General features: G+C 43.5%; 1 protein-coding gene across 1 annotated transcript in view; it reads right to left on the bottom strand.

The window, feature by feature from the left end:
• RAPGEF1 (Rap guanine nucleotide exchange factor (GEF) 1) overlaps positions 1-24,960 on the bottom strand; it is an 82,130-nt gene that overhangs the window by 37,551 nt on the left and 19,619 nt on the right. The window contains exons 2-6 of the mRNA XM_008948277.1: positions 14,993-15,132; positions 10,247-10,425; positions 6,701-6,857; positions 1,702-1,790; positions 1,158-1,310 (exon numbers count right to left, since the gene is read on the bottom strand). Coding sequence (XP_008946525.1) covers positions 1,158-1,310; positions 1,702-1,790; positions 6,701-6,857; positions 10,247-10,425; positions 14,993-15,132 — 718 coding nt within the window. The remainder of the gene's footprint in view (positions 1-1,157; positions 1,311-1,701; positions 1,791-6,700; positions 6,858-10,246; positions 10,426-14,992; positions 15,133-24,960) is intronic.

Below are 24,960 nucleotides of genomic sequence, written 5' to 3'. Positions count from 1 at the left end.
AAATTACTTTTAATAGAGCTAATTAGCACAGTAATTATTTCTTAATGAAAGTGGTGGAAGTCCAAAGTAAATATTCTGGTTGACCAAACATTGTTTCCGTTTACAGAAGTCTCTCCTCCTCAGACCTTCCAGGTTTGAAAACTGTTCAAAGATTCAGAAATTTACAGGACAGGAAAAAATATTTTCCTGCCCTTTTACTCTCCTGGTGAATGTCAGAGAACAAGACGGTCAGTGTTGCTCTCACCATGCCTACTGTGAGAGCCCATGTTTTGGCACTGATCCATTTCAGATACACACATCAGCAGTAACTAGTAAGACTTTAACTTTTAACTTTTGCTTCTAATGACACAGAATTCTGGTAATCGTCAAGCCTGCAAGGTTCCCAAGAGAACACATACTCTGTTCCTGGAACCTACCAGGAAAATTTTACAGAACCCATGACAATTCATGAAATACACAGAAATGTGATTCTTTTTGCCAGCCACATCCCTTGATGCCACATGTTCAAATTAGCCCACAACATGTATTTTTCACACCATCCACTACCACCAGTACTAGAGAAAAAAAAACATCATACACACAGACCAAAAACTTGCAGTTTGGGGGTTTTCTCTTCCTTCTCAAAATAGAATGTAGAAACTTTCATGTGGTTACTCGTAGAACAGAGTAAGAACAACCAAGTAAAAGATCTTTTTCATGCACCGTTGGTTCCTTTCACTCTTAAGCTGATAAGCAATGCAGAACAACCTGGATGTGCAGGACAGATTGATAACTGCCCACTGAGGTTAACAGAATATTTTTCTTTGGATGCAACAGCACAAGACACAGTGTGGCAATCACACAGCTTTAAATAAGGTTCTTAAACATTTACGTGATGCCTCTCATGCATGGATCTCAGGGCTATATGCATTATCCTCACATAAAAGGAAGGGAAAACAGAGATAATGAAGGCTACTGCTCAAGACAAGACAGAAAGAACACAAAGTCATAAACAGAGTCCAGCAGCAAGGAAGGATTACTCTGGAGGATTGCAAATTCAGAGGCATCACTAACCCCCTTCATGACCTCTCTTGTGTACATTTTGCAAGACTGTTTAACAAATGAGAAGCTGGTAAGAGCTGCTGGTATTCTTCAGTCAGCTGGCTGGCCAGTATTACCTGTTTTCTGCCACACGAATGCTAGGCAGAGGGGGTTTAGGAGGTGCAACTTCTTCATCCATGGAGTCAGTCAGTACCTCATTGGATTGAGTCAGATTAGTTGTTTTGTTGAGGATCTCCATTTCTCGGTCTGTAAGGGGAAGTTCTGATGGGCTGCAACAAGAAGAACACAGATTGTAGAGGATAAAGCAGTGCTGGAATGCAGCATGCTGACAGATTAATGCATATTTTGAATCATACGCAATAGGAGAGGCAGCTACAGCAGAAGGCAGGATTTGCACCTGCAGGTGGGATTCCATGTATATGCAGAATACAATGTGCATATGTCATGGCCAAGTGACGTTTCATTGCCAGATTTTGGTATTTTCCCAATCACAGCATATTCCCTTTCAGTGGTCCCGCTGTAATGGATGAGGCTACCCAAAGAACACCATGTTCTCCTCTGTGAAGAACAACTGGATCCCTTAATTCAGCTATCAGTAGCCAGAACCTATCCCTTCCATATTGGTCCTGTACACAGAAGGAATCCTTGTCAGTGACCCACCTGTCTGATTTACATGCTGGTAAACTGGGTTTAACTGGGCTTGTGGGAGAGGGATGCTCCTGCTTTTCAATCGTGAGTCTGACCAGCTCCTGGTGGAGGAAGAAAAAGAGAGTAAGGATTATCTGCTGAATGCTGCACTCAAACACCCTAGCACAGAAAGGGATGTGACTGCAGCAAACACTCGGTTACGCAGGTCACAGACTAACGATGGCACAGCCACAGACAGTGCTGAGCTGGGGGTAAGTCTGGCACAGGGCTGTACAAATGATGCAGCACTGCTCCCAAGGAGCAGTCTGCAGCCAGCAGCAGTTTAGCCATATTTGAGTGAAGTGCAGAAACCCTGGCCCTATGGGGATTCTGCACAAACCCACATGTGTCTTTCTGCTGTGCTTCCTCTTTGCCCTAGCGTAACAAATGTGTTCTAGTCCTCACAGCACCCTAAATAAAGGCAAATTGACTTCATGTATGTAAATCTAAGTACAAAAAGCCTGACATGGTGGAGTACTTCACCTAGTCAGCAAAAAAGTTAAATAATTGCTTTATATTTTATAAACAGATATGTATTTGTTCCAAAAAGCAGGCTTTCTGCAAGATGCTCGACAAAAAATTAAACAGTTAACACCTTTATTAAAAGGCCTGCTTCCCCTGAAGCCATCTTTTAACATGCTAGCAATGGAAGTCTTAATCATTCAAAGAACTACTGCAGTGTATCTGTTATAGGCAGATAAGGCTCTGGATAAAGAGATAAGGGCACGATAATCCTGAACTACAAGTCTGCCAGCAGTCAAAACAACAATCATTCACGCCAGAACGATGGAGAAAACATTTTATGGATGTTTGAGGCTGACAAATAGATCCCCTGCTCACAGATACAAACACATGCCCTCTTGCAGGCAGGCTGGAAAACTGGCAGTGTTTCCTGACAGTATTGGCTTCCAGCACAGTATGCAAAGGAAACTAGATGGGATCAATTTTTAATTTTTTTTTTAAAGCAGCCTGAAGTACAGTGTCATCATTCCAGTATCATCTTCTTGTCCATGTCTGTTGAGATTGGAAACAACTGTTAGTGCTCTTTCAGTGCAATAGCTGCAACTGAGATGTTGTCATTAACCTTCTGAGGAAGGGAAATAGTCTATGTATTCTTATATAAGGCTCTATTTAAAGCTGAACTTCCATGGGTATAATATCATATCATATCAAGGAATAAGTACTGTGCTGGATGTGCAAAGGATGGCAAACGCAGCCCAAGTGCCCATCACAGCTGATTTTGGTTTTGATGTTTTACTTACATTCTTGGTGTAAGCCTGTGCTGAAAAATAATGTGCACAAGGTCAAGCAAAACCATGAGAAAACACTTGGCTTTCCAGAAGCTGTCCTGGAAAATCCCACATGTGGGGAAGGAAGAGCAAGCACAAACAGAGCAAATACAGATGTCCACACAGGCTAATGCTATGGAGATGTTCTCATCTGGGATGGACAGACAAGAGCTGTGGCAAGAAACAGCATGTTCTGAGAAGTGCCCTGATAAGAAAAAGCAGAGGACTAAGATGAACACAGCCAACCAGCCTGGCCAGCTCCCACCTCCAAGGAGGTCCATGTTCCCCAGCAGGGACATACTCTGCAACAAGCAGCAAGAGACCAACAGGGCTTTTGACAAGCTATCAGCTGCACTGTGGTAATGTACATTGCACAGTATACAAAAAAGTAAAATCATTAAGGTACTTCCATCACAGAACTACAGTGGCAACACAGACACTGAAGTGACCTCAGAATTCTCTGCTGAGTGTCTTCAAAAAATGTATTTTCCTCTGTTTCATCTTCTCTTTCAGGATGAGCCATTTTAATGAAAGACTTGCTATTTCTTTTAGACTTTCAAAATCCCCCTATAAAGTCTACAGAACATCATCACTAGGAAAAAACAACCACAGGACCTGGGAGCCTCCAAACCCCAAACAAGGCTTTTCTTGGGGACCATTTGGAAATCACATAGGGACATCACTTGACTCTTGTAGCTGCAGCTGGCACCAAGCCCCAAGTCACTGTCAGTAGTGAGTGATGACACACGGATTGCCACCTTCCCACCCTCTGGACAAACTTCCACCACTGAGGAGGTTTCTGGAGACTCTCATGCACTTTAAGGGACTCAGTGTTGGACCCTGTGGGGCTATCAGGCAGCCCAGCAAGGACACTGACTCCAGACAGTGCATAAGAGCACAATAACACATATGGGCATTCAAATCAAAAGCCAAAATAATCCTTAAACATCACTCTGAAAGGGCTTTGGCAGGGAAACTGTAACATCTCCTTGTCCTCACCTTTTTTCACCCCATTTAACACCTCAAACCAAGCTCATGCCAGCACTGCAGGCTGTGGTGGAGGCAGCCGTGCTGCAGCAGCACAGATGAGCCCCTGACACTCAGTTTTCCTATTCTGCCAGTCATAACAGACACTCATTTGTCCACCTTATGGGAGTGTAGATTACAACAGGGAAGAAAACCAATGAGATTTGGCTCAAAAGTATCTTTCAAACCGTTGTGGCGGTGAAAGAAAACGAACCCAAACACCTCCCTTCAAACACCAAGACAATGTGCAATTGGCAGTACCTGAGAGGACCTCTCTTCGACAAGTATCACCAGATTCCCTGGTCCCTGCCTTTTTCTCCTCTCTACTAACCCCAAAATAAGAACAAGCATTAGAAAATCAAGCCAAGATCTTTAGTATGCACTCGGAGGTAATCAGCTCGCACCCGAGCCAGATGCACATTATGCTGTTCCTTATCAGCAAGTAAAGAGATTCCTGCAGCAGTTATTAGAGATAATTAAAGCCACTCTACAAACTTATGCTACTTCAGCAAGCTGGAAATTCCAAAATGAGATGGATTTTTAAGAAGTTACATAATCAAAACAAGGATTTTTTTTTTTTTCCTTCTTATATATGTCTCTCAAAACTAAAACTTGAGGTCAAACCAGCAAGTAACACAAGTGACCAAGAGACTCCTTTATGCTCAATTCTGAAAATAAAGGGGGAAGTAAGCAGTGAAATGTGGAAGTGGATCTGGTGTGATCTGCCAGAAAAACAAAAAAGGCTCTCCACAGCACAGAAGTGTCCAACTTTTCAGTTCTGCTTCAAGATCTGAGAGCTGGCTTGGCCCTTCTAAAATAAACCTTGTTCCTCGCTGTGCAGTAGATGAGTGCATGCTGCTTCCAAATGCTGACCTCTCGGTGGGCAGATGTTTGCCTCTACCCAGACAGCCACACATCTGTTCTGCCCATGCTCTAAGCTGACCAGACACAAGACAGCTCCAACTGGAAGGCCAAAATAGCTTTTAGTCCAACAACAAAGTAAAGACTGATATAGCCACACCACTCCATAGCTCAGCTTAGCACCTGGCGGACACGCCGGCATCGCTTCCAGCCTGGGCTGGCTGGCAGAGCAGGCCCCCGAGCCCCTCCACCCGCCCACACGGGCAGCCTGGAAGGCAGCAGGTACCAGGGCAGCCAAAATTGCCTGAAGTAAAAGGACAGCGGGTGTCCAAGTCTCATGCAAGGAGACTACACAGCTCTGTCCCGGATCCGGCGGTAACGGGGCTCTGCACGGCAGCTGCAGATCCATGGAGTGCTGACAGAGGCACTGACTCGCTGGTTGCTGGGGTGTTACAGTCCAGGCACCACGGCTCAGACCTTCATGTACTGCAAATTGCTGCTGAATTCCAATGCCAACAGCATCTGGGACTTCAGGCTAAACTCATTTTCCCTATCCCGCTGTGCAAATTTAAGACCGGCTTTAGTTTTTAAATCTGGAGCTTAAAGTTAAAGGGCATATTGTGCAAAATAATCCTGGAAAATCTGTCTTCTTTTAGATGATGGGAATGTTTTATTCCAAAGACATTTGTTTAAAAAGCTTGATAAATAATATTAGATTTTAGTGTCTGTGTCTGAGTAATATCAAAGAGATATTCAGAGCATGCAAACACCACACCAAGACTCCCGAAAATATGACTGCCAAAGCCTGGGAGACCCACTTCATCTCCAGTTAATAAAAACTGAGTTTGAGTACAGTGGAGGATGCTCTTCCTGGTACACTAAGCCAGGTGAAACACCTGCTGCAGTTCTTGAAGCTCTACCCCAACTTCCCTTCTATACTTGACCTAAACATTCCCCTTTAGATTCAGCCCTGCTGTTGAAAGAGGGATAACATTCTCTACAGTTTTCAAAGTAAGATTCCCAGGAGATATGATGGTCTCTCTGCTGGTGCCCTGAGCCAAGGTCAAGCAAACTTTTCACTGCAGTGCTAGAACAGCTGAATGAACAACCTCTGCAGCCATCAGACAAGCCAGGGAAACAGCAATAATGGGTATGAAAAACTTACTGGGAGGTAGAAGGGAAGCCAACAGCTCTCCCCGGGAGGGGCAGGGAGGGAATGCTGTAAGCAGGTCTCACAAAGGATACAAAGGTTTCTGTTAAACGTTGCCATTCCTGACGTAAATTAATCTCCAGAAAACTGAGTTTAGCTCATCACCTGTTCCACACCCTAATCCAGCTGCTGAAAGTGGTGATGTATCGCTGACGAGTCCCTTGAAATTTATGTTAAAAGATGGAGCTGGAGTTTTTGATTCTCCATGGGCACTGCCAGGAAGAATTTCCATCATATTTTGACAGAAAATAGGCAAATTCTGTCTAGATTCTAATCTGCATGGGAGACTGGGAATGACGTGATGAAAATTTAATACAATGCTCAGTTAAGATCTACTGATTCTTCCAATTCATCCAGATACCAGGGTGAGCATTTCAGAAGTGCACACTAACAGCCAAACTGTTTGTGCACTTTAACCAGCACTCCAAGCAGGGGCATTTCATTTATGGAGCAGTTGACTGAAGAGGTCATTTACTGAAGGCAAGAATGGGACCTTTACATTATAAACCTCTTTCAGCTAGATCTCTTCTAAAATACATTCTTATATACTCCATATAATATAATTTACATTATTTGACTCATGTACCTTGACTCCATCCAGAACAGCTTTTATGACACCCTTCACTGTTGTCACCATCTCATTGTCTTCTGAATTGACACCTTCCAGCATCACTTGATCGGACCAGCGGATGAGGTTGGCCAGGCTCTGGTACACACGGCTGTAGCAGGACGAGATGGCAGAGCTGGATCCCAGGGGAGGAAAGAGTTGAGAAAAGAATAAAATGAAATTATGGAGACACCAAATGATTTCACACTCTTAAAAATCTGATTGTTCTCCTCCTCTGACATTCAAAATCTGTGTTTGGCTGGTGGCAAAGCCTGAGTTTTCCCTCTGTTGCAGTTGCTCTCCTGTTCTAAAGCACCCAACAGGATGTCTGTACAATCAACAGTTCATTCTCAGTTAATAGAATTAATTATCTGGGCTGCCAGTTAACACAGTCATGTTAAAAGGAATGTGTTTTTCCCTTTTAATTTACAGCTCCTTCCTATGCCTTAACTTCAAAGGTAAATATTTAAGTCTAAATTATATTATTTCAGTATTATCCATGATTTCCCTCTTCCTTATTAACTGTCCCCCAAAACATCTTGGATAATTGAGAGCTGACTGTATTCATTCCTTTACAAATCATTTCCTCACTGTTTATAATGCCTGAAAACATGTAATTAAAACCTGCTTCTTTACAGAAATTGAACTGAATGAACTTCAGGTTTAGAAGAGGAAGGGTGTTGCTTTGTTTTGTTTTTAATGAGAAACAGAATTGAAGCTATTGTTCTAAAGGAGGAAAAAAAAAAAAAGACTTTTGGAAGGGTGACAAATCTAAATAAAAGTTAACTGTACCAACAGTGCTCACAGGCATTTTCCTGGCCATTCTGAAAGCACTTACTTCATTACTAAACAAGGTGTGTTACAGTACTGCTCATGGCAACGCTTCAACAATTCTTTGTAAAGTCCAATCAAACTGCATCAAACCCATACAGAGATAAGAGAAGGTGCAAACTTGCACTCATTATTGATATGAGTGTTCCAAATCTTCCCATTTCTCTTTGGTATCCATTTTATACTGGCTTAACCCCAGTAATTTCATTATCTGCAAGAAGAGAATCAAGCCCACAAGCTTCAATGAGATTATTTAGGTGACTGAGGTTTGCAGGACTGGGGAAAGAACTGTTGTCAAGTTACAACCAGGGGATACAAACAACAAGAAGTACTTTTTTCTTTGGTTGTTTTGTTTTTTTCTTTTTAAAGCATGCTGCTTGCCATTTGTTCTAATTTCAAATGAAATTAGTTTGGTAGGATATATTTTCTAAATAGGGCCCTCCCCCATCTCTTTGTACAGCTTTGATTTCTTTGCCATTAATCTTCACTCTGCTTCCTTCTAAGGAGGCGGTAATTGAAAGCCCATTTTGTGCTAGATTTAATTACTTTTTTCCTTGATGCAAATGATTTGCCTAAAGCAAAAAGAAGTCCAACAATAATTGTAGGGCTTTCTTCCACACTGACATAAGTCTTGCTCACTTTTCTTGAGGGGGATTTGCTATCAAAATCACCCCTTTGTGTCCCACCACTACTCAAAAGAAATAAAGCACGTAGGTAGGCACAAAAGGATGTGACTTTTGGAGAATGTCAGAGCCCCCTTTTCTTTTTTTTTTTTTTTTCTGTGAGGCTAAACAAGGCAGAACACACAAAGGGATCAGTGCAGTAAGACAGGTTTCCAGAAAGAGAGATTTCTCACTATGTAGAGGACTCCATTGACTGCTGACTATGAAAACTCCTGTATAGGTAAATACAGACAGTCAACTGTCAAGGCTGCATTAATTCTCTACTAAGAGAGAGGGCATAAGGAATTTAAAGAATAGAACTGTCTGAAATACTGCTGCTGAAGATCACTTTGCAGAATTACAGAATAGTGGGAGGTGGAAGAGACCTCTAGGGATCTCCTCATTCAATCTGCTGCCAAAGCAGGGTCACCCAGAGCAGCTTGCCCAGGATCATGTCCAGGAAGGTCTGGAATCTCTCCAGAGAAGGAAACTCCACAGCTTCTCTAGGCAGCCTATTCCAGGGCTCCATCACCCTCACAGGAAAGAATTTTCTCCTTATGTTTAGGTAGAATCTCCTGGGTACCAGTGTGTGCCCATTGCTCCTTGTCCTGTCGCTGGGCACCACTGAAAAGAGACTGGCCCCATCCTCAGTTGATATTTATTTCCAAATATATTCTTGGTAGGAAATATCACCCAGCAAACACCCAGTGGATACACAAATCAAAGCAAGCAACTGTAGAGATGACATGTTCTATCCTAAAATGTTTTTCTGACATTTAACATGTTCTCCTGGTGTAAGGGGTAAGTTCATTCTTTCTTCTATCAAGTGAAAGCAGGTACTTGTCAGGAATTTAATGGCTTTGGGAAACCTGATAGCAATTGAAGAAACTTTTCTCTCTGTACCCAGAAGCCTGATGAATGTTCCCATTCTAACAGCTCTTGCTCTTTGTAGTTCTACAGATCTAACCCAAATTTGATCTCTCCTGCCCCAGCCACAGCTCTGAAACTCCCCCATTGCCTCTTCACTTCGTACCATCAGATACAAGCACAAAATATTTGTTTGCAAACATTTGGCACCCTACTGCTGTCTTGGCTATGCCATAAACCCTTCTTGCACCAGAACAGAAATAAACAACTTGAAACAAAAATTTTGGAGGTACTTAATGGGAAAACAAATGAGAACAGCACAAAAATTGACAGGATTTCAGGAACTAAACAACTGCATTTCTTTGTCTAGTTTTGTGCTGTTTTCTGTCTGTGCTGATTTTGGTCTTCCTATATTATTCAACAACGCTTGCTTGTTTTCTGGAAATCAACTGCTCCAGCATCTATGGGATGAACAGCAGCTCTATCTCTATGCCTTGAGAAGTCCACAAATTCTTATAATCCTCACTGAGCTTTGCTTTGTAAATTTTTACTTTTTTTTTGGCTCCAAACCCACTGCCTAACTGGTTAAAACATAATACACATAATCTGTTAAAACATAAAACAAATAATCTGTTAAGAGCGCACAGGAATGAACTTGGACTGGTTAATCTACTGAAGTACATCTGTTTACTTCTGCATCTGATCCCGTAAAATCAAAAAAAAAGCAGCTAAGAGTGCAGGCTCAGACTTCTCTAACATCAGAGTGGATAAACTGAACACACAAAGGGATTACCCTGATGATAAACTCTTTTTCAGGTAAAAGCTATTGGATTTGTTAGCTTTTAGGATACCATCACAGACTGTAGAAAGAGCATTAGCATCTGAGGAGAATCTCCTGCTAGCAAATGATGAATTTCCAAGTTTATGCCAAGAATTAGGCCTTCCTCCTCTCTGGAACGATTCTGATTTGCTTTATCTTTCTACAGCATGGGCTTCTTCACAGCAGGGGACCTACTTTTAAATTATGTTTGAAACCTATCACACAGTTAGCAAAAAGAGCAGTCACTTTCCTAGCCACTGCAGCACATCCTGTCTCCAGCATAAAGTCATTCTTCAGACACAAGAAGGAGAGAAGTTGGGACCAAAACCCAAGAAGGAGCTTTACCTTTGCTGGATGCGTGGATCAGTTTGCACCAAGGGTAGGATGGCTTCCAGCACTTTACTGGCTGAGCCTGGCAGCATCTCCAATACTTTCTTATCTATTGCCATTTTGTCCACAATAGTCTTAAAGTAGCGCAGTGCACTGACGACCTCCTTCTCCTTCTCCTCCAGCCACGACACGTTCTGAAGAGGAGAAAAAAAGGAGAGAGACACTAAAACCTCAGGATTTTTAAGGGCAAAGTGACTTGAACTTACCTGAAGTATGGCGATGCTGAATGAGGTACATTCCACAAGGACCAGAGAAAAAACTTTCTGCCACAAACACACTAAAATGGAATTACTACTTTAAAAGAGTAGCTGGTGCCAAATTGCTCCCACACTTTAACTTCCTGAACTGCATGCATTCCAAACTGAATGCTAACCTTGATCAGTTTTGGGCCAAGATGAACACTATTGATGATGTGAAGGGCACTGCTTTGAAACCCACACACCAACCTGGGAGGGTGAAGGAAAAAAACCATAGCCAGTGCAGACAGTAATGATAATGCAAGAAAGGAAGTGGCAGTACTGGATTTAGATAGAGTTGTCCCTCTGATGCAATTAAAATCCTTTTATCTTAAGCACATTCTCCTATCAAAAGGTCTTTTTAATCAGTAAATGAAGTGGATCAGCCAAAGGGACAGAGAAAACCAAACCACAATCAGAAAAACTTCCAAACTCCAAGATAATCCAAATAAGGTGCCTCCATTTCTGCACCCATCCCTGAGAGTTTCAATGATTTATGTAGTGTTCCCTCTTACTATTCTGAGTAATTCTGCTGACTCCCATATGCTTATTTGCATGAAATTGGGCTACAGTGTTGTCTCTCCATTCACAAATAAAACACACCTTTCTGATCAGACTCTAACCTAAGCCACTTTGTGATGCTGCTGGAACAAGGGAACTCACACACTTTCCACGGGGGCAGCCTCTGAAAGTTCAGTTTTGGCACTGGTGAATGAATGTTGCAGAAGGGAACAATTCACAGGAATAAAACTGAGCTGTGGTAACCAACTTCCATGCCATCACAAACACCAAAGGAGGAAATTCAGTAGTGATACATGATATCTTAATGGCATTCTGGACAGGGATGTTGTTAAAAAGTTTACCAGAGTATGCCTGGAGGACTTTTAATGTCATGAGTTGTTCCTAAGTGAGATTTAAATTAACTACTGAACACTGCTAGAAAAGGAGCAGAGCTTAGCAGAGTCAGGTTTCATCCATTATCTCCTCAGTAAATTCAGCTTCAAGAATTAATGACCTATGGGCATTGTGTGCTCTCCACACTCTTGCCGGCCGTTGAACTACTGCTTTTCTGCAAAATCAGGCCAGTAGCCCAAAAGGTTTTAGGAAGAACAATTTATAGGTAGCGCTGGTTAGTAATTTGGGGCCAGCTGCATAAAAGAATTAGAGTCCCAAGTTCCATCCAGCTCCAACTTTAGAAGTCTTAGGTCCCAGTCCAAGATCTGCAAACCACCCTGTCATTTTCCATCTCATCTGGGGAGTGCCCAAACCCTGCTGCTGCTTCCACTCCAGTATTGCTTGCCAGGCACCTCAGGCTCTGACCTGCAGCTCACAGCCACCCTCAATGCCCTCGCTGGGGAACATTCCGGCAACTCACCGATATCAAAAATGACAGCCCATTTTTCAGGCCTGTCTCCTCACCACCACACACTTTATTGCAGACTATGGAGAGGATCAGTCCCCCCCATGAAGGTTTTGCACTTCACATGAAGCAATACCACATTTCAGGGCTGAGAGAGCCTGTATGTTCCCTGAGCGAGGACCAGTATGGCCCAGTGGCCAGAGCTCTCAAGCAGAAGTGAAAAAACAGGGGCTGCAGTTCCTGCTCTGATGGCTGTTTGTGTGTTTCATTCAACAACTCTTTCCTGCAGCAAGGCTTGCGACTTAATAGCTTAAACACTCTCCTGGCACATGGGAGGGATGGGCTTGGCCCTCAGAGTTCAGGGCTGAAAATGGCAAGAGGAAACAGAAATCCTTCCGCTGAGCACATCACGGCATGCAAATCCAGCCACCCTGCAGGACACAGCCCTTTCCATTGGCAACATCCCTGCTGTCTCTTTGGGTGACAATTCCCAAGAGCACCTTTTATCAATCCCCTCCGGAGGTCCAAACGTCCATGTTTAGGTGTATGTGTGTGCACACAAACACACAAAGAAAGCCCAGAAATCCCACATGGACTGCAGGTTCTGCTACAGACCTCAGACACATAAATGTCAGTTGTTGCTACAAGGCTGAAGTTTCTCATATTCAATGCTTTAATTGCTGACAATTCCCAAGAGCACCTTTTATCAATCCCCTCCGGAGGTCCAAACGTCCATGTTTAGGTGTATGTGTGTGCACACAAACACACAAAGAAAGCCCAGAAATCCCACATGGACTGCAGGTTCTGCTACAGACCTCAGACACATAAATGTCAGTTGTTGCTACAAGGCTGAAGTTTCTGATATTCAATGCTTTAATTGCCGAGGCCTGAGACCAACAGCAATAAATCTAGAGAGAAGAGTAACAACCTGGTGGGATGGAAGGATAATATATTCCAGTGTCTGCATCTCAGAAGACTAATGATAAGTTTTTCCATCAAACACCTAGGTGTGTCCCTGAAGCCAAAGTAAACATGCACCTCTGGGGGAGGTGAGAGGACCTGAACACATTCCACTTCTCAGTTTAATCATGACAAATTTACAATCTGTAATAATCGTTACAAATGCACCAAGTAAGAGATAGAGCTGACCCAGAAAGGGTTACAGGGAGCTGTATAGAATACACCCAATTACAAAAGCTGGAACAGGCTCTCTCTGCATTTTGGCAGTGAAAAACCTATTATAACTTTGCATACAGTGTTGAAGGACACTAGTATTCCTACAATAAGCCTTACAGTAAGAATCAAAGATGGGGTTCAGGGGACAAAAGGAGGCTCTGAAAAAACCTCCCCCTATGATGCCCACATCTATGTAAAGAGGGGAAGAGGAGAAGGAGACGTCTGCATGGGCTGAGCATAACCTTCAGGTTACACACTGATTTTACATTCATTTTTAGTATTGCTATTTCTGCACTACAGTGATTATCTACTTCAAGAGTATAAAAATAGCATCTTAAGCACTTAAGAAGGAGGAAAGGATGATATTTGCTTTATCAAGTGTGTCTTCTCACAGAAAATATCCTGTTTGTCAACTGATGTCTGTATTCCAGTCAGAGAACCTGGTCACAATTCAGGCATATCCTCTGCTCCACTCCCTCCACACAAAGTTAATGAGCTGACTGCATCCAACTAATAGATTAGTTAGACAGCAGCTATTAAAATAGATAAGGAATGAGCCATAAACCAACAATATTTCACAGTATAAAAATGTATACAGCTTAAATAATCATGTACTGTAATAAAAATTATTGCAAGAGTTTTGTTCCCCAATAAAAAAATCCCTACTGGTACAGAAAAAAAGGGTTTTACATGTTCAGCATGCCTTATCAGGATATCCTTTTGCCTTGTTTTTCAGAGAAAAGAAAGAAAAGCAAAAACTTCAGCTATTATTAACATGTTAACATACAGAACAGCATTTTGAAAAGGGCTTTTCATTTTCTAATTTAATTTCTAGTCACATATCCATTTAAAGGAAGGCTTCTAAGTTACCTCAATATACCACCCTGAAACACTGTTGGAATTAAAAGCCTTTAAGGAGTACTCTCAGGTATTTTTATTTTCTTTTTTAATATAGCAGTCAGCAATGCAAGGTGCTCAGCTCCCTAGAAAACACATCCACACTGCCCTGAGGGAAAAAACCTACAGCCTGGGAAATAAAAGCTTCATCATCTTCCACTTGATGGTGCAGAATAGGGCTAGGAAGCCCTGCAGTGACTTCTCTGGGTGTTAAGCTCATCATACAGTGTAAGATAACTCTATCTAGCTGACTACTCTCAATAACACAACAGTCCTCAGCAGAGATAAGCTGAACACTTTTACATGTCTGGTGCTGAACACTGGATAAGACTTTCTACAACAAATGGAAAAGATTTTGAATTATCATAAATAACTCCAACTGTTCTTAACTGTTGGCTTAGATTTATACTTGAAATCTGACTGCATTACCATAGTCAGAGGTAGTCTCCAGTGTACCTCAGCAGGTCACAAAGGCAGAGCAGATAACACTTGGATAGGTTTGTGCTGCGAAAGAGTGGTGACCTCAGCTCTTAGAAGACTTGGTACGTTGGGTCTGAGGAACAGTGTGTTGGAATCAGCAGCTGCTTGATTCTGCTTGACACTCCCTCCTGATGTCAGCAGAGATTGAGCACATTTTTGGACCAGCATCAGGGATCTGCTCGCCTGGGTTTTGGGGTTTTTAAAAGGATCACACCCCAAAACGAGGCAGTTACTTGGAAGCTGTAAACATAACCATAGGGTGTGCATGTGGGGAGGATGTGTCAGACCATACACTACATTCCATACTGAGATATTTGAATGCTTATGGAAGGAGGTCTCATCAGGCTCTCTGAAGGGAAGTACACGCCTTAATTGCTCTTTACTTTATACTACTCAGCACAGTTTATAACTAGCCATGAAGTCACCCTGAGGATCCCTGAAAAATCTCTAGAATTCTGCAGAGGACAAGGTCACACACCAGATTTTGACAAACTGAGTACCAGCAAGCAAGAAACCAGCAAGACTAACAGAACATGTCCTTTGTCTGCTTACTTTGTTCGCTGCCTTCTCTGGTGTTTTCACTGTCAGGTCAGCTTGTTTTCCTTTCTTTGAAGGGGTTCTCTTTATTTTTGGTGAATGAAACTTGCCCTTCAACTTCATAGTGAACGAGGAGAGATGGGAACGCTCAGAATCTAGAAAGACACAGAAATGCATTAATGGGCTAGAGTAAATTTGTTGAAATAAAGCACATTGTGTTAAATCATTATCTGGAAGACCAGCCTATGAAAAACATTGCAACCATGTAAATTTATTGAGTGGAACAGAATTAAAAAAAATAAATTATGGCTCTCCCACCACAATATCACCATCAGGCAGCAATGCTGCAGTGCAAAGGCATGGACAGTGGGATTGCTACTGCTCTGTGCCATGGAGAGAAAACACCCCTCTGAAAAGCACTTATCTCCAGCAGATCCCCAAGTACTTTACAAAGGAGGCAATCATCATCCCTCTCCTGCAGACAGCAAGTGAATCCAGGGGATGAAGTGACCTGTTCACAGAGCTCTGGCAGAGCAGAGCTCCTGCCTGTGTCTTGGCCAGGTGTCAGCAGCCACCGTGGGTGTGCAGGGAGGGTTCTGCCTGGGACTAGAGGCTGCTTCATGAAAGGAAAACATGGTCCCACATACTGCCCTTCCCAGGCTACTGATCTCTACTTGCTTAGTAGCATCATCTTTGAATGTGGCTCCCTGGATAACCTGAACAAAAATGCCAGTCCTTGTCATTGGCAATGAATTTCACTTCAAACCCATCATGGAAACCAGAAAACAGAGGAACTGCTTCAATACTGGGGCATCCTTGAAGAAGCTTAATTACAGAACTGCTCAACCCTTTTAAAAACTGTATTTTCATCATTTTTTGAATATCTAAAAGCAGAAGTCTCAAAGGCTTGCTATCATGCCATATGCAGACTTACCGTTGAGATATATTTTTATCTCTTTAGCCACGAAGCTAAATAAAACTAAGCTGCCTTGTAGAGAGCAATTTAGAATGCATTTTGAGCAAAGAGCACTTTAATAAATGAAGGCCTGAATTGCTCTCTAGTGACCCAGATAATTCAGCAGAAGTCACCAAACTTGTCTTTAACTACATTATCAAGTACAGTAGGCAGTTTTGCTGTAGGTTTCATTTTTCTTTTAGATTTTTTGGGGAATGGAGGGCACTGGCTGTAATGAGTCAACCCGACAGAGTCCCATGCATGCAGCACTGCACCACCTTGTTAGCATGCAGACAGCAAACAGAAAAGGCTGCTGAGTCAAATCTAGCACTCGCCAGCTAAATATCACACTGCAGTGCAAACACCGCTCCTCGTACCCAGAAATCCCCCAACCACAGCTGGAGGGAAGGAACCTGTGCTTGCCTCCCCAAAAGGGCTGTCTCCCTTTAAACTTGGTTTCCTGGTAGCATGTTAAGACCTTGCTATCAACACCTTCACCAGAGCCAAAACTTGGGTTAGTTATGTCCTCCAGATGAAAATTTTGCAGGCATCCTATTAATGGAAGCTGCATCAGCACCAGTTCCAATCTAGTCTGGCTGCAGATCCATTCTCCATTTACAGGAGTAAATTTTTTCAAAATCTTCTTTTATGTATCATAAAGTCCTGTTTAAAGCAGTCAGGAGGGAGGCACTAAAAACCTTGGTCACTGCAGATAAATGCAGACGTATCAGTTGGCCTCTGAAGAATCACTTACAGCAGCTGGCACCCTAACTTAGCAACAATTTACGTCATTGCTTTACATCCCCAAGGGGATCTCCAAACCTTTAAAACCTCTCTGGCTCCACAGGGTGCTGAAGGTCACCACTGAAAACAGTTCCTGGCTGCCTGATAATGCTTCTGTGCTCTCCTCAAGAAAATAATTTGTGTTTATTTCGCACCCCATATGAGAATTTCTACACATGCAGGCATACACATGCTTGCCAAGAGAAGTCATGGCTCTGAATTTATTTTTCAAGAACTGGCAAACAATTACAATAATTAATCTACAGGGAAATAATGGTAGCAGTAACAAATTGCGTCTGGCTCCTCCATGGGCTGCAGCAAGATCCAAACTGCTAAGCTGAGTAAGAAAATGTTCAATACCTACAAAACCATTGGTTACTTATGGTGATGATTTTGCCTTGGAGAGATGAGAAGTTCAGAAGGGAGAAAGATTTCAGAAGACTACTAATATTATATTCCCTTCTCACCAGACATCTCTATACATCTTTATGGGGTAAGCACCCAAATGACTGCACCAATGTGTGTGAGGAGTCAGGAACCTCCAGAAGGAGATGCCAGCAGAGAAACTTTCTCTTTTGCTGATATCCCCTCCACCACCACCAGCCCAACCACTGCCCTTTGCTCTCTTCACCTTTCTGTCACACCAAACAGGGAATCATTTGTGTGCCACACTCAGAGGGGACACAGACCTACAGAGCGAGGACAGGAACAAGTGGCTGGAGCAGAAAAGGGACCTCTTAAAATAGTACTAATAAAATAAACCAGCTGACATTGGCAAAAATAATAAACGTTTTTGTTTGCACAGCCCTGCTAAGTCCTGCTTTGAAGATCACAAATTAATGCAGCTTTTTACTACCGTGTCTTTCCATCTGCAACAAGCATTTTCCAGATCTCATCTGCTCATAAGTTTCTGATGCATTTGCAGTTAAACAAATGAGTCACAAACCAATATTCTCTTACACTCAATTACACTTAACGCTTAAAATAGTGCTTTTCTTGTTCCAAGCACATTATAAACATATTTCTCTCATCCTTAAACAGTTAGGTCTTAACCTTACTCTGCAGATGGGAAGCAGGCACAAAGGTGAAGCAACTTGTCTAAACAGAGCAGAGGGTGAGTCAGTAACTCCAGAACAGCATCTCCATCACAGTGCAGGCCCTTGTCCCTCTCCCCATATTCACTGATCACACGGTGGAGATGCTGTGATTCCATTCAGTGAATGCTAACAGACATTATTCAGCACGATGGGCTTTATGGTTTCCAAGCAGATATATCATTCAAGTGTTATAAACCAAATTTGCATTTTGATGAAGTGGTGTAACAGAGAAGTTGCACTTAAATAGGAAGGTGTTCTAGCTCAAAGGTCTACAAAGCTACCCAGGCTTTTACAGATGAAGACTGAAACTCTCCTGCAAAAGCACAGCTGAGCAAGACTTCCTAGACTGGTTACCATTGCACTGGTCTGCTTTGAGAAAGTCCCTTTCTTTACACTATATCCTAATTTAAATATCCAACATGTCCTGCCTGTCCAGTTTAAAAGTTCACACAGCACAGCATGCCTTTACAGATGAAATAATTTGATAACGTGCAGAGAGAAGCAGAGAACAGAGCCATGGCAGTGCTCAAACCACTTCTGTCCCTCTGCCCCTTCCTGCCTGTCTCCAGTAACCAAACCCCTTAATGCAGCATTGAGGTTGCTCCTGAGCTTGGTAGTCTGCCCACTGGAAATCGTTCTATCGTATTACCCTCGTCCCAGGCTGATGAATAACGGGCAGTGTTTAACTGGAGTCTCAGCACCAGCTTTCTCAGCTTCTCTTTCTCCCTTCTGGCATGCAGGAGGAGGGTACCTCGTACTTACTTCTACGCAGTGTCCAAATTTTTACAAGATGAATGGGAAAAGACAGGGTGATAAACTCAATGGAGTGATTTCAACTGGAAGGGGAAAAAAAACACTGTTGTATCAAAGTGTTTCTGTCTCAAAGGAACCACTGACTTTCTGTAGCCTCCTATTTCATCTGGATGCTCTGCTGCTGCACACAACTGGAAAAACAAATCCTTTCAAAATGACTTTACTATGGATTCGAGCCTCTTCATTTCTGACTGGAAGTTTGGCTACGTCACTCATTTCGTTGCTAACTGCATCCCCCCTTGAGCAGGCTCCTGCTCGGCCGCGCTGAACGCGCTCCAGCTGTTGAGTCACGGCCCTGCTCTGCTCTCGGGCTGTCTCCCCGCCCGGCACGCGTCTGGCCTCCGACCACACACACAACACCAGAAAGCTCACGTTGTGTGCCCGCTCCAAGCAGCCCCCCCAAGCTGGAGGGTTGCTGGAGGTTTTTTTCAGCCCCCCCAAGCCTGCCGGGCTGGCCGCAGTCAGCCGGGAGCTGCCCCGTCCCCTGACAGCTCCATCAGCTCCAGCAAAGAGCAGCTGCCCACCAGTCTGCTGACAGAAAACTAAACCTGGTGAGGAAAGCACTGTGGATTTTAAATGACAGCGGATTAAGAAGCACAAGAGGAGGCAGATAAATCAGCTTATGTGCTTGTGGGTGAAGAAACTAGGCTGCTTAGGAGAAAGCCAGCAAGTCAAAGCCCAACGTCCACCGCTGCCATCATCAGACAGTCACTTTCCACTTGGGTTCAAACCAATGCCAGAAATGAAGCTGCAGTAGGGACGTGCTGGTGAACTCAACCAGCCTAACCAGCAGCAAATTCTTCACTTCAGACTCAAAGTTCAAGCCTTGTGCAGAGCTCAGTCACAGCAGACTTTCCAGCTGCAGGGTCCTCCTCACCAGCTGCACGTAACCAGCACATGGGGGGCTTCAGAGATGGGAAATGAAGCCCTGGCTGCTTCTGGACCTCCTGGTCATGTTTTTGTCACTACATCACAGCTGAACAGCAGGCAGACTCCAGCAGTAGGCCTGGGCAACTGTTCAGGTTGCCTAGTGCTTGGACCATTCCAAACAAACTGAAACCAGATTTTTTTTCTAAATAACCCCCTGCAAAGTTAGAATACAGTACCTTCACCCGAAAACCTATACCCTCACTCTTCTCTCACTCTGGATGTATTCATACATCAAAACCCTACAGCTTTAGAGACAAAGCCTTAAAAAACAATTACAGTTCATTTTCCAGCTGGAACTGACTCCTGCAGCTTGTCAGAAAGAATGAAGTGGAGTCTAAAAACCTTATCCCACAGACGGCTTCCTTTTCAAAGGCCTTTTGGGTCTCTGCTGGATGCACATATTTAAAAGCTATCAGATTAAAAATAACAGCAGACATCTCTCCCTATGTCATAATGAAGCTATTGTGCATATTTTTAATCAACCGCTCCTGCCATTTATGCCACGAGTCCTTTGAAGGCAGAGGTGACTTATGTAATGAGTTACACAACGATGCCCATTAAAACGGCATTTGTTCCCTTGGGCTCAGCTCCATCATTTCTGGAAGACAAAAGGCAAGTTGCAAGGCTTTGGCTAAACCCTAGCTGACAGGGACTTTAAGAGTTCTGAAGCAAAAGGAAAAAATAATGAGCTATAGCTCAAAATGACCTCTCTGCTGAGGATGTCTGATGCTGTGATGCAGGACCCAGTGAGAGGCTATGGGGCTGAGGCTACAGCTCTGGCTCCTCTAGCCCTAATTCTGCTGTCAGAAACACAGGAGAACAGGCAATTCAGGACAGACAGATGGGCATGTGAGAGCTTCCCAAGATAATCACAAAACACACTGCAAATCACAGATCTTTCAAGATTTTACATGAATATTGCTAGAATTTCTATCTGTCTTCCTTCCACCCTGAAGGCAAGGTCTGTATCTACTACATACCTGTAGTTACACAGACCTGTGAGGCCTTTGCCCTGGCTGAAGCTTTTGGGCTCTCCTGTAATGCAAACATTAAAATAATAGTGACTGACAGAAAATCGAAGCCTTTGAGCTTTGCAGGACCGTTGCTCTAACCTGAAACTCAAACAGCCTCTCCCAACAGCCAAGCTCCTCTGCAGAAGAGGTGGCAGGGCTGACACAAGAGGCACGATGAGAAGCTCCCCAGTGGGCTGAGTGCACCAGAAAGCTACCACATGGGCACTTTTAAAAATTATCATAATAAATTTTGTGTTGGAGGGCACCGCTGTCTTTCCTGTGACAAAAATGCTCAAGCCAGACAGTGTGTAGCTATGAGGATGGAGAGGAAGCACCAGGCTTTCCAAGAGGGCTGAAGAAACAGCTGAGGAGGAGCCCAGATATGTTCTGGGCCCTTTCACACCTGCAGTGTGTAACTGGGCTCTCCCAACACGCAGCAAACAGCCTTCTGCTCCATTTCACACCCTCTTCCTCCAGAAGTCCTGGGGATGTTTAGAAGTCTAAAAACGCTGATATGCAATACACTTGTGCAATGCTGCGTGTTCTCGAAAGGGTGAACTGGGATCCTGAATACAGAAAAGACAGAATGTGACAGAACAGAATTAAAATATCCCTTTTAAACATACAAGTGTATCTCGGCTGCACCATGGGTGCTACAGAAGCCTCAAACCCACCACTTCCATCTCCATGAGTTAACTTTTCTCAGCTTTGAAACTTTTCACCCCCAGAGACTGAAGCAAAGAGAATTTATTCAGAAACAAAAAAAGACCCAGTAGGGGATCCAGAAAGGGGAAAAAAAAAAGGGAGGGACCAGTGTCAATCAGGAAGTTTGCCCACCCTAACCTTTGTACCTTAGGTGGAGCTGTTTGTGAGCTGCTCCAAGTCCCTCTCCAGGGAATGGGACTGGCAGGAGAGCAGCCAGCTGGGAGAGGAAAACGGTGGAGGAAGGGCAGCGGCAGAATCAAACAATCGCTCTGGAGTGCTACAGAAACTTTTCCTTTACCATCACGTCACCTTTGAAGCAGCCAGCTTTTGGAAGCGGAAAGACCAACTGCCCTTTTTCTTTTTTGGCAACATTACAGTGAATGAGCATAAACCAACGAGCATTAATGATGTGCAATGACAGCACACAAACTTCTCTGGAAAAGGGAGGCTCAGTTCCCTCTCAGCTGGCCAGGCAATGCTCACTGACTCACAGGCTTCATTATTTTTGATGCCGCCCTCTGGGGCCTCCAGAGGAAGCAAAACATTTTTATTTGTCAGAGAGCACATTTTTATTTTGATTTTTTTTTTTTTTTGCTTTCTTTCTAAGCAACCATGAATGAGGCATCTCCAGCTGCAGCAACCTCATGTGGAAAGAGCTCACAGTGTTTGCAAGGGAATCGGGATGCACAGAGAGCAACTTATCAATTCAGCCACGTCTCCTGACTGCAGTGAAAAGGATTGGGCCAGTCAACAACATTAATTTTACACTGCATTAATAACACAGCTCTTCTTCCTTCCAGCCTCATATCTGGAAGCAAATCTTCAGGTTGCAGTGAAGATGCACCAGACCAAGTAGCTCACCAGGTTCCCTCCTACTCCTCTTTTAGACAGAAGTATTTCAGAAGAGAGAAATCTCCTTGCATGCAGACAGAAAAACCTGGAATCCGTTAGCTGCTGACAACTGCAGCAATGCCACCCAACCCATTTACAGGAGGGGAAAAAAAAATAGAAGTTCAATTAATTGAATAAGTAGGGATTTATGAAAGTAGAACTTTGCTACCTAAGTTCAGTTTTCTCTAGCACACCAAATCTGGCTTTGAGACTTGTTTCTGGAAAAGATACCATAATATACTGGTAAGCAGCAGACAGGATTTTTGCTCTGTTTTATCTGAAAGAAAGCTGCTCCAGCAGATTGGTCCCATATCAACTCCCAAGCAGAAACGTTGCTGTTTACTAAATCACTAGCAAACCTTTGTGCAGCATCTGGTGAGTCTCTGGTAATTTCCCATTTAAGTACTGATTTTGCACAGCCCTGCAAGCCCAAGAGAACTAATGGGATTACAACACTGGTAACATGACTCGTAACTCCCCCTGTGCCAGCAACACTAAAACAACAAGAGACTCAAGTAGCCTCCAACATCAACATGACTGCTGTGGTCCATGCTTACCCTGCTCTACGCAACAAAACCACCAAGGTTAACTAAACATTTAATTTTAAATGGAAAAAAAATAATCCAGCTACAAGGCACAGCCTCTGCATTCCTTCAGCAAACAGCTCTGAAGACAGAAATTGCAACAGTTTGGAGGAAATCTGTTGAGTTTCTCTGCTCACCAAACATGACTTAATATGGGGTCCGTGGGCAACCCCACTCGTCTAGTGGCCTTCTGAGGATATAGTCATGACAGTGATTCAGACATCTAAAAATAAAGCCCTGCAGGCACAAGTATGCATGCATTGTACCTGAGTCACTCCAGGCTGTAGGGAACATTTGAGCCAAAACTAACTCATTTCATTCACAACTGCCATGGTCAAGCAAAAAGCCTTGTCACTGAGCTCCTCTTAACCTCTTTCCCCTCTCCTCGCATTTTACTGCAGCACATTTAGACTCCTTCCATGCTGAAAAACCTTTGCTAGGCTTGGGTTTCAGTCGTACGGCTGTCAGCTTTGAAACTCAGACCTGAAAGATTATAACCCGATGTTGCTGAAGCTGTTTATCCATCTCCAAGGTGACAGAATGTCGTCACTAACACTCTGCAGGACACCAAGCAGAAAAGCATTATTTTAGATGCTTTAGGGAAAAGCCTAATTGCTCACAACCTGCCTACAGGTTCAATAGCTGAAAAACAAGGTTGTAAATGAGGATTCCTGACTTTGCATCTGCCTCACAGCACCAGTTTTGAATGGGAAAAACTCAGCCCTTTTTCATCCTCGGAGAGTAACCTCAGCTCTCATTCATTAGGCGATGGAAAAAAAGAGAGAAGCTGGCTCAGATCTGCCTGACACAATTTCCAGTTGCTTTGGACATTACTAATTATAGTCATCTTTATTTTTGACCTCTGATTACAGACTCTTTGGACATTCAGTCTGAATTGCAAAGCTAACCCCTCTTTTCTAGTAGGCTCGGGAGGAACACCGTACCTTGCCCAGAAGCCACCGCCCACACTCCTTAGAGCTGAGCACAAGAAATAAGATCAAAACATGGAAAGCATTTGCTTAAACATGCTCAGTTTTATTTCCTTCTTTAGCAAGTACCATAGATTAAGGGCAACAGTCCAGGTGAGAGTGTGATGTAAGCTCTTTTCCATGCATGTTAAGAGATGAGCTCACTTTTCTGCAAGGAAGCCTCGTTTCTCACTGTTCTGACTAGCACTGTGTCCTCGGGGCTCAGATGCTGAAAAGCAGATATTCGGTTTGGTAAGATTAAACAAGCCTGCACAACTCCAGTGCACCATGCTGGGGGCTCACATCTCTGCAAGAGGAAGAAAAATGAATTTCACTATCTCCTAGAGAGGCATTGCAATACCAGTGTAAACTTCCCTGCCGCTGCTCACTCCCGTTGCAGGAGGGCTATGCAGATCACCCAACTTTGAAGTACTCCCTCTATCCTGCTGCCTCAAAGGGCCAGCTCTCTATCTGCACACAGGCAGACCAGCATGTGTGTGAAGTGATACAGTGGCACCGGAGGTGTGAAATTTCTGATGTAATCGGGCCAGAAGCTGCTTTTCCATCATTGTGCTGCTTACATGAAGGGTTAAGAAGCTGCAGGCCATATCCTCAATTCCATACCCTGTTCTATAGGTGATAGGATCTGCACCTAAACCAGCAGTTTTATTGCCTGCCTACAGGCAGAAGGAATTTTAGTCTTCTATAAGCACAATTTGCAACACCAGTGCCTCCAGCAAGGGGAAACCGAGATGTTAATTGAACTGAACAGCCCAGGAGGGAGAGGAAATCCGAGCCCTCGTCTTTGTTAGCTGTAGGATTAGCACATCACTAGACCATCGGGGCAGGAAACATGAAGTAGCTTATGGAGTCTAAGTGGGATGTGTGTCTTTCACTCTACTGCACATAAACGTTAAAAGTTACTTTAGCAGTAAACAATTATTTGAGACAACTTTCTATTTCATCCTGTATCCTCACGCCTGGTTACACTGCTCTTACAGATAACAGCAGAAGGCATTCTGCCACAAACATCTACATTCTCCCCAAACTTCTCAGCAAATCCTGACTTAAAACAAAATGTTAGGAAATGTACAGAGGAATCAACTTCTACAGAAGCAAACGCAAGCAGATCTGCACAAGTATCAGCAGAAACACAAAGGGAATGAAGGAAGCTGTGCCATCGGGGACACAACTGAGCCGACTGAAAACTCCAGGCTTCAGTAGCAAGGAAACTGCCACTAGAT

This window comes from Merops nubicus, unplaced genomic scaffold (assembly GCF_000691845.1).
Source record: "Merops nubicus isolate BGI_N331 unplaced genomic scaffold, ASM69184v1 scaffold27119, whole genome shotgun sequence".
NCBI lineage: Eukaryota > Metazoa > Chordata > Aves > Coraciiformes > Meropidae > Merops > Merops nubicus.
The sequence above is the reverse complement of the archived record's forward strand: the minus strand, read 5'-3'. Positions and strand labels throughout refer to the sequence as shown.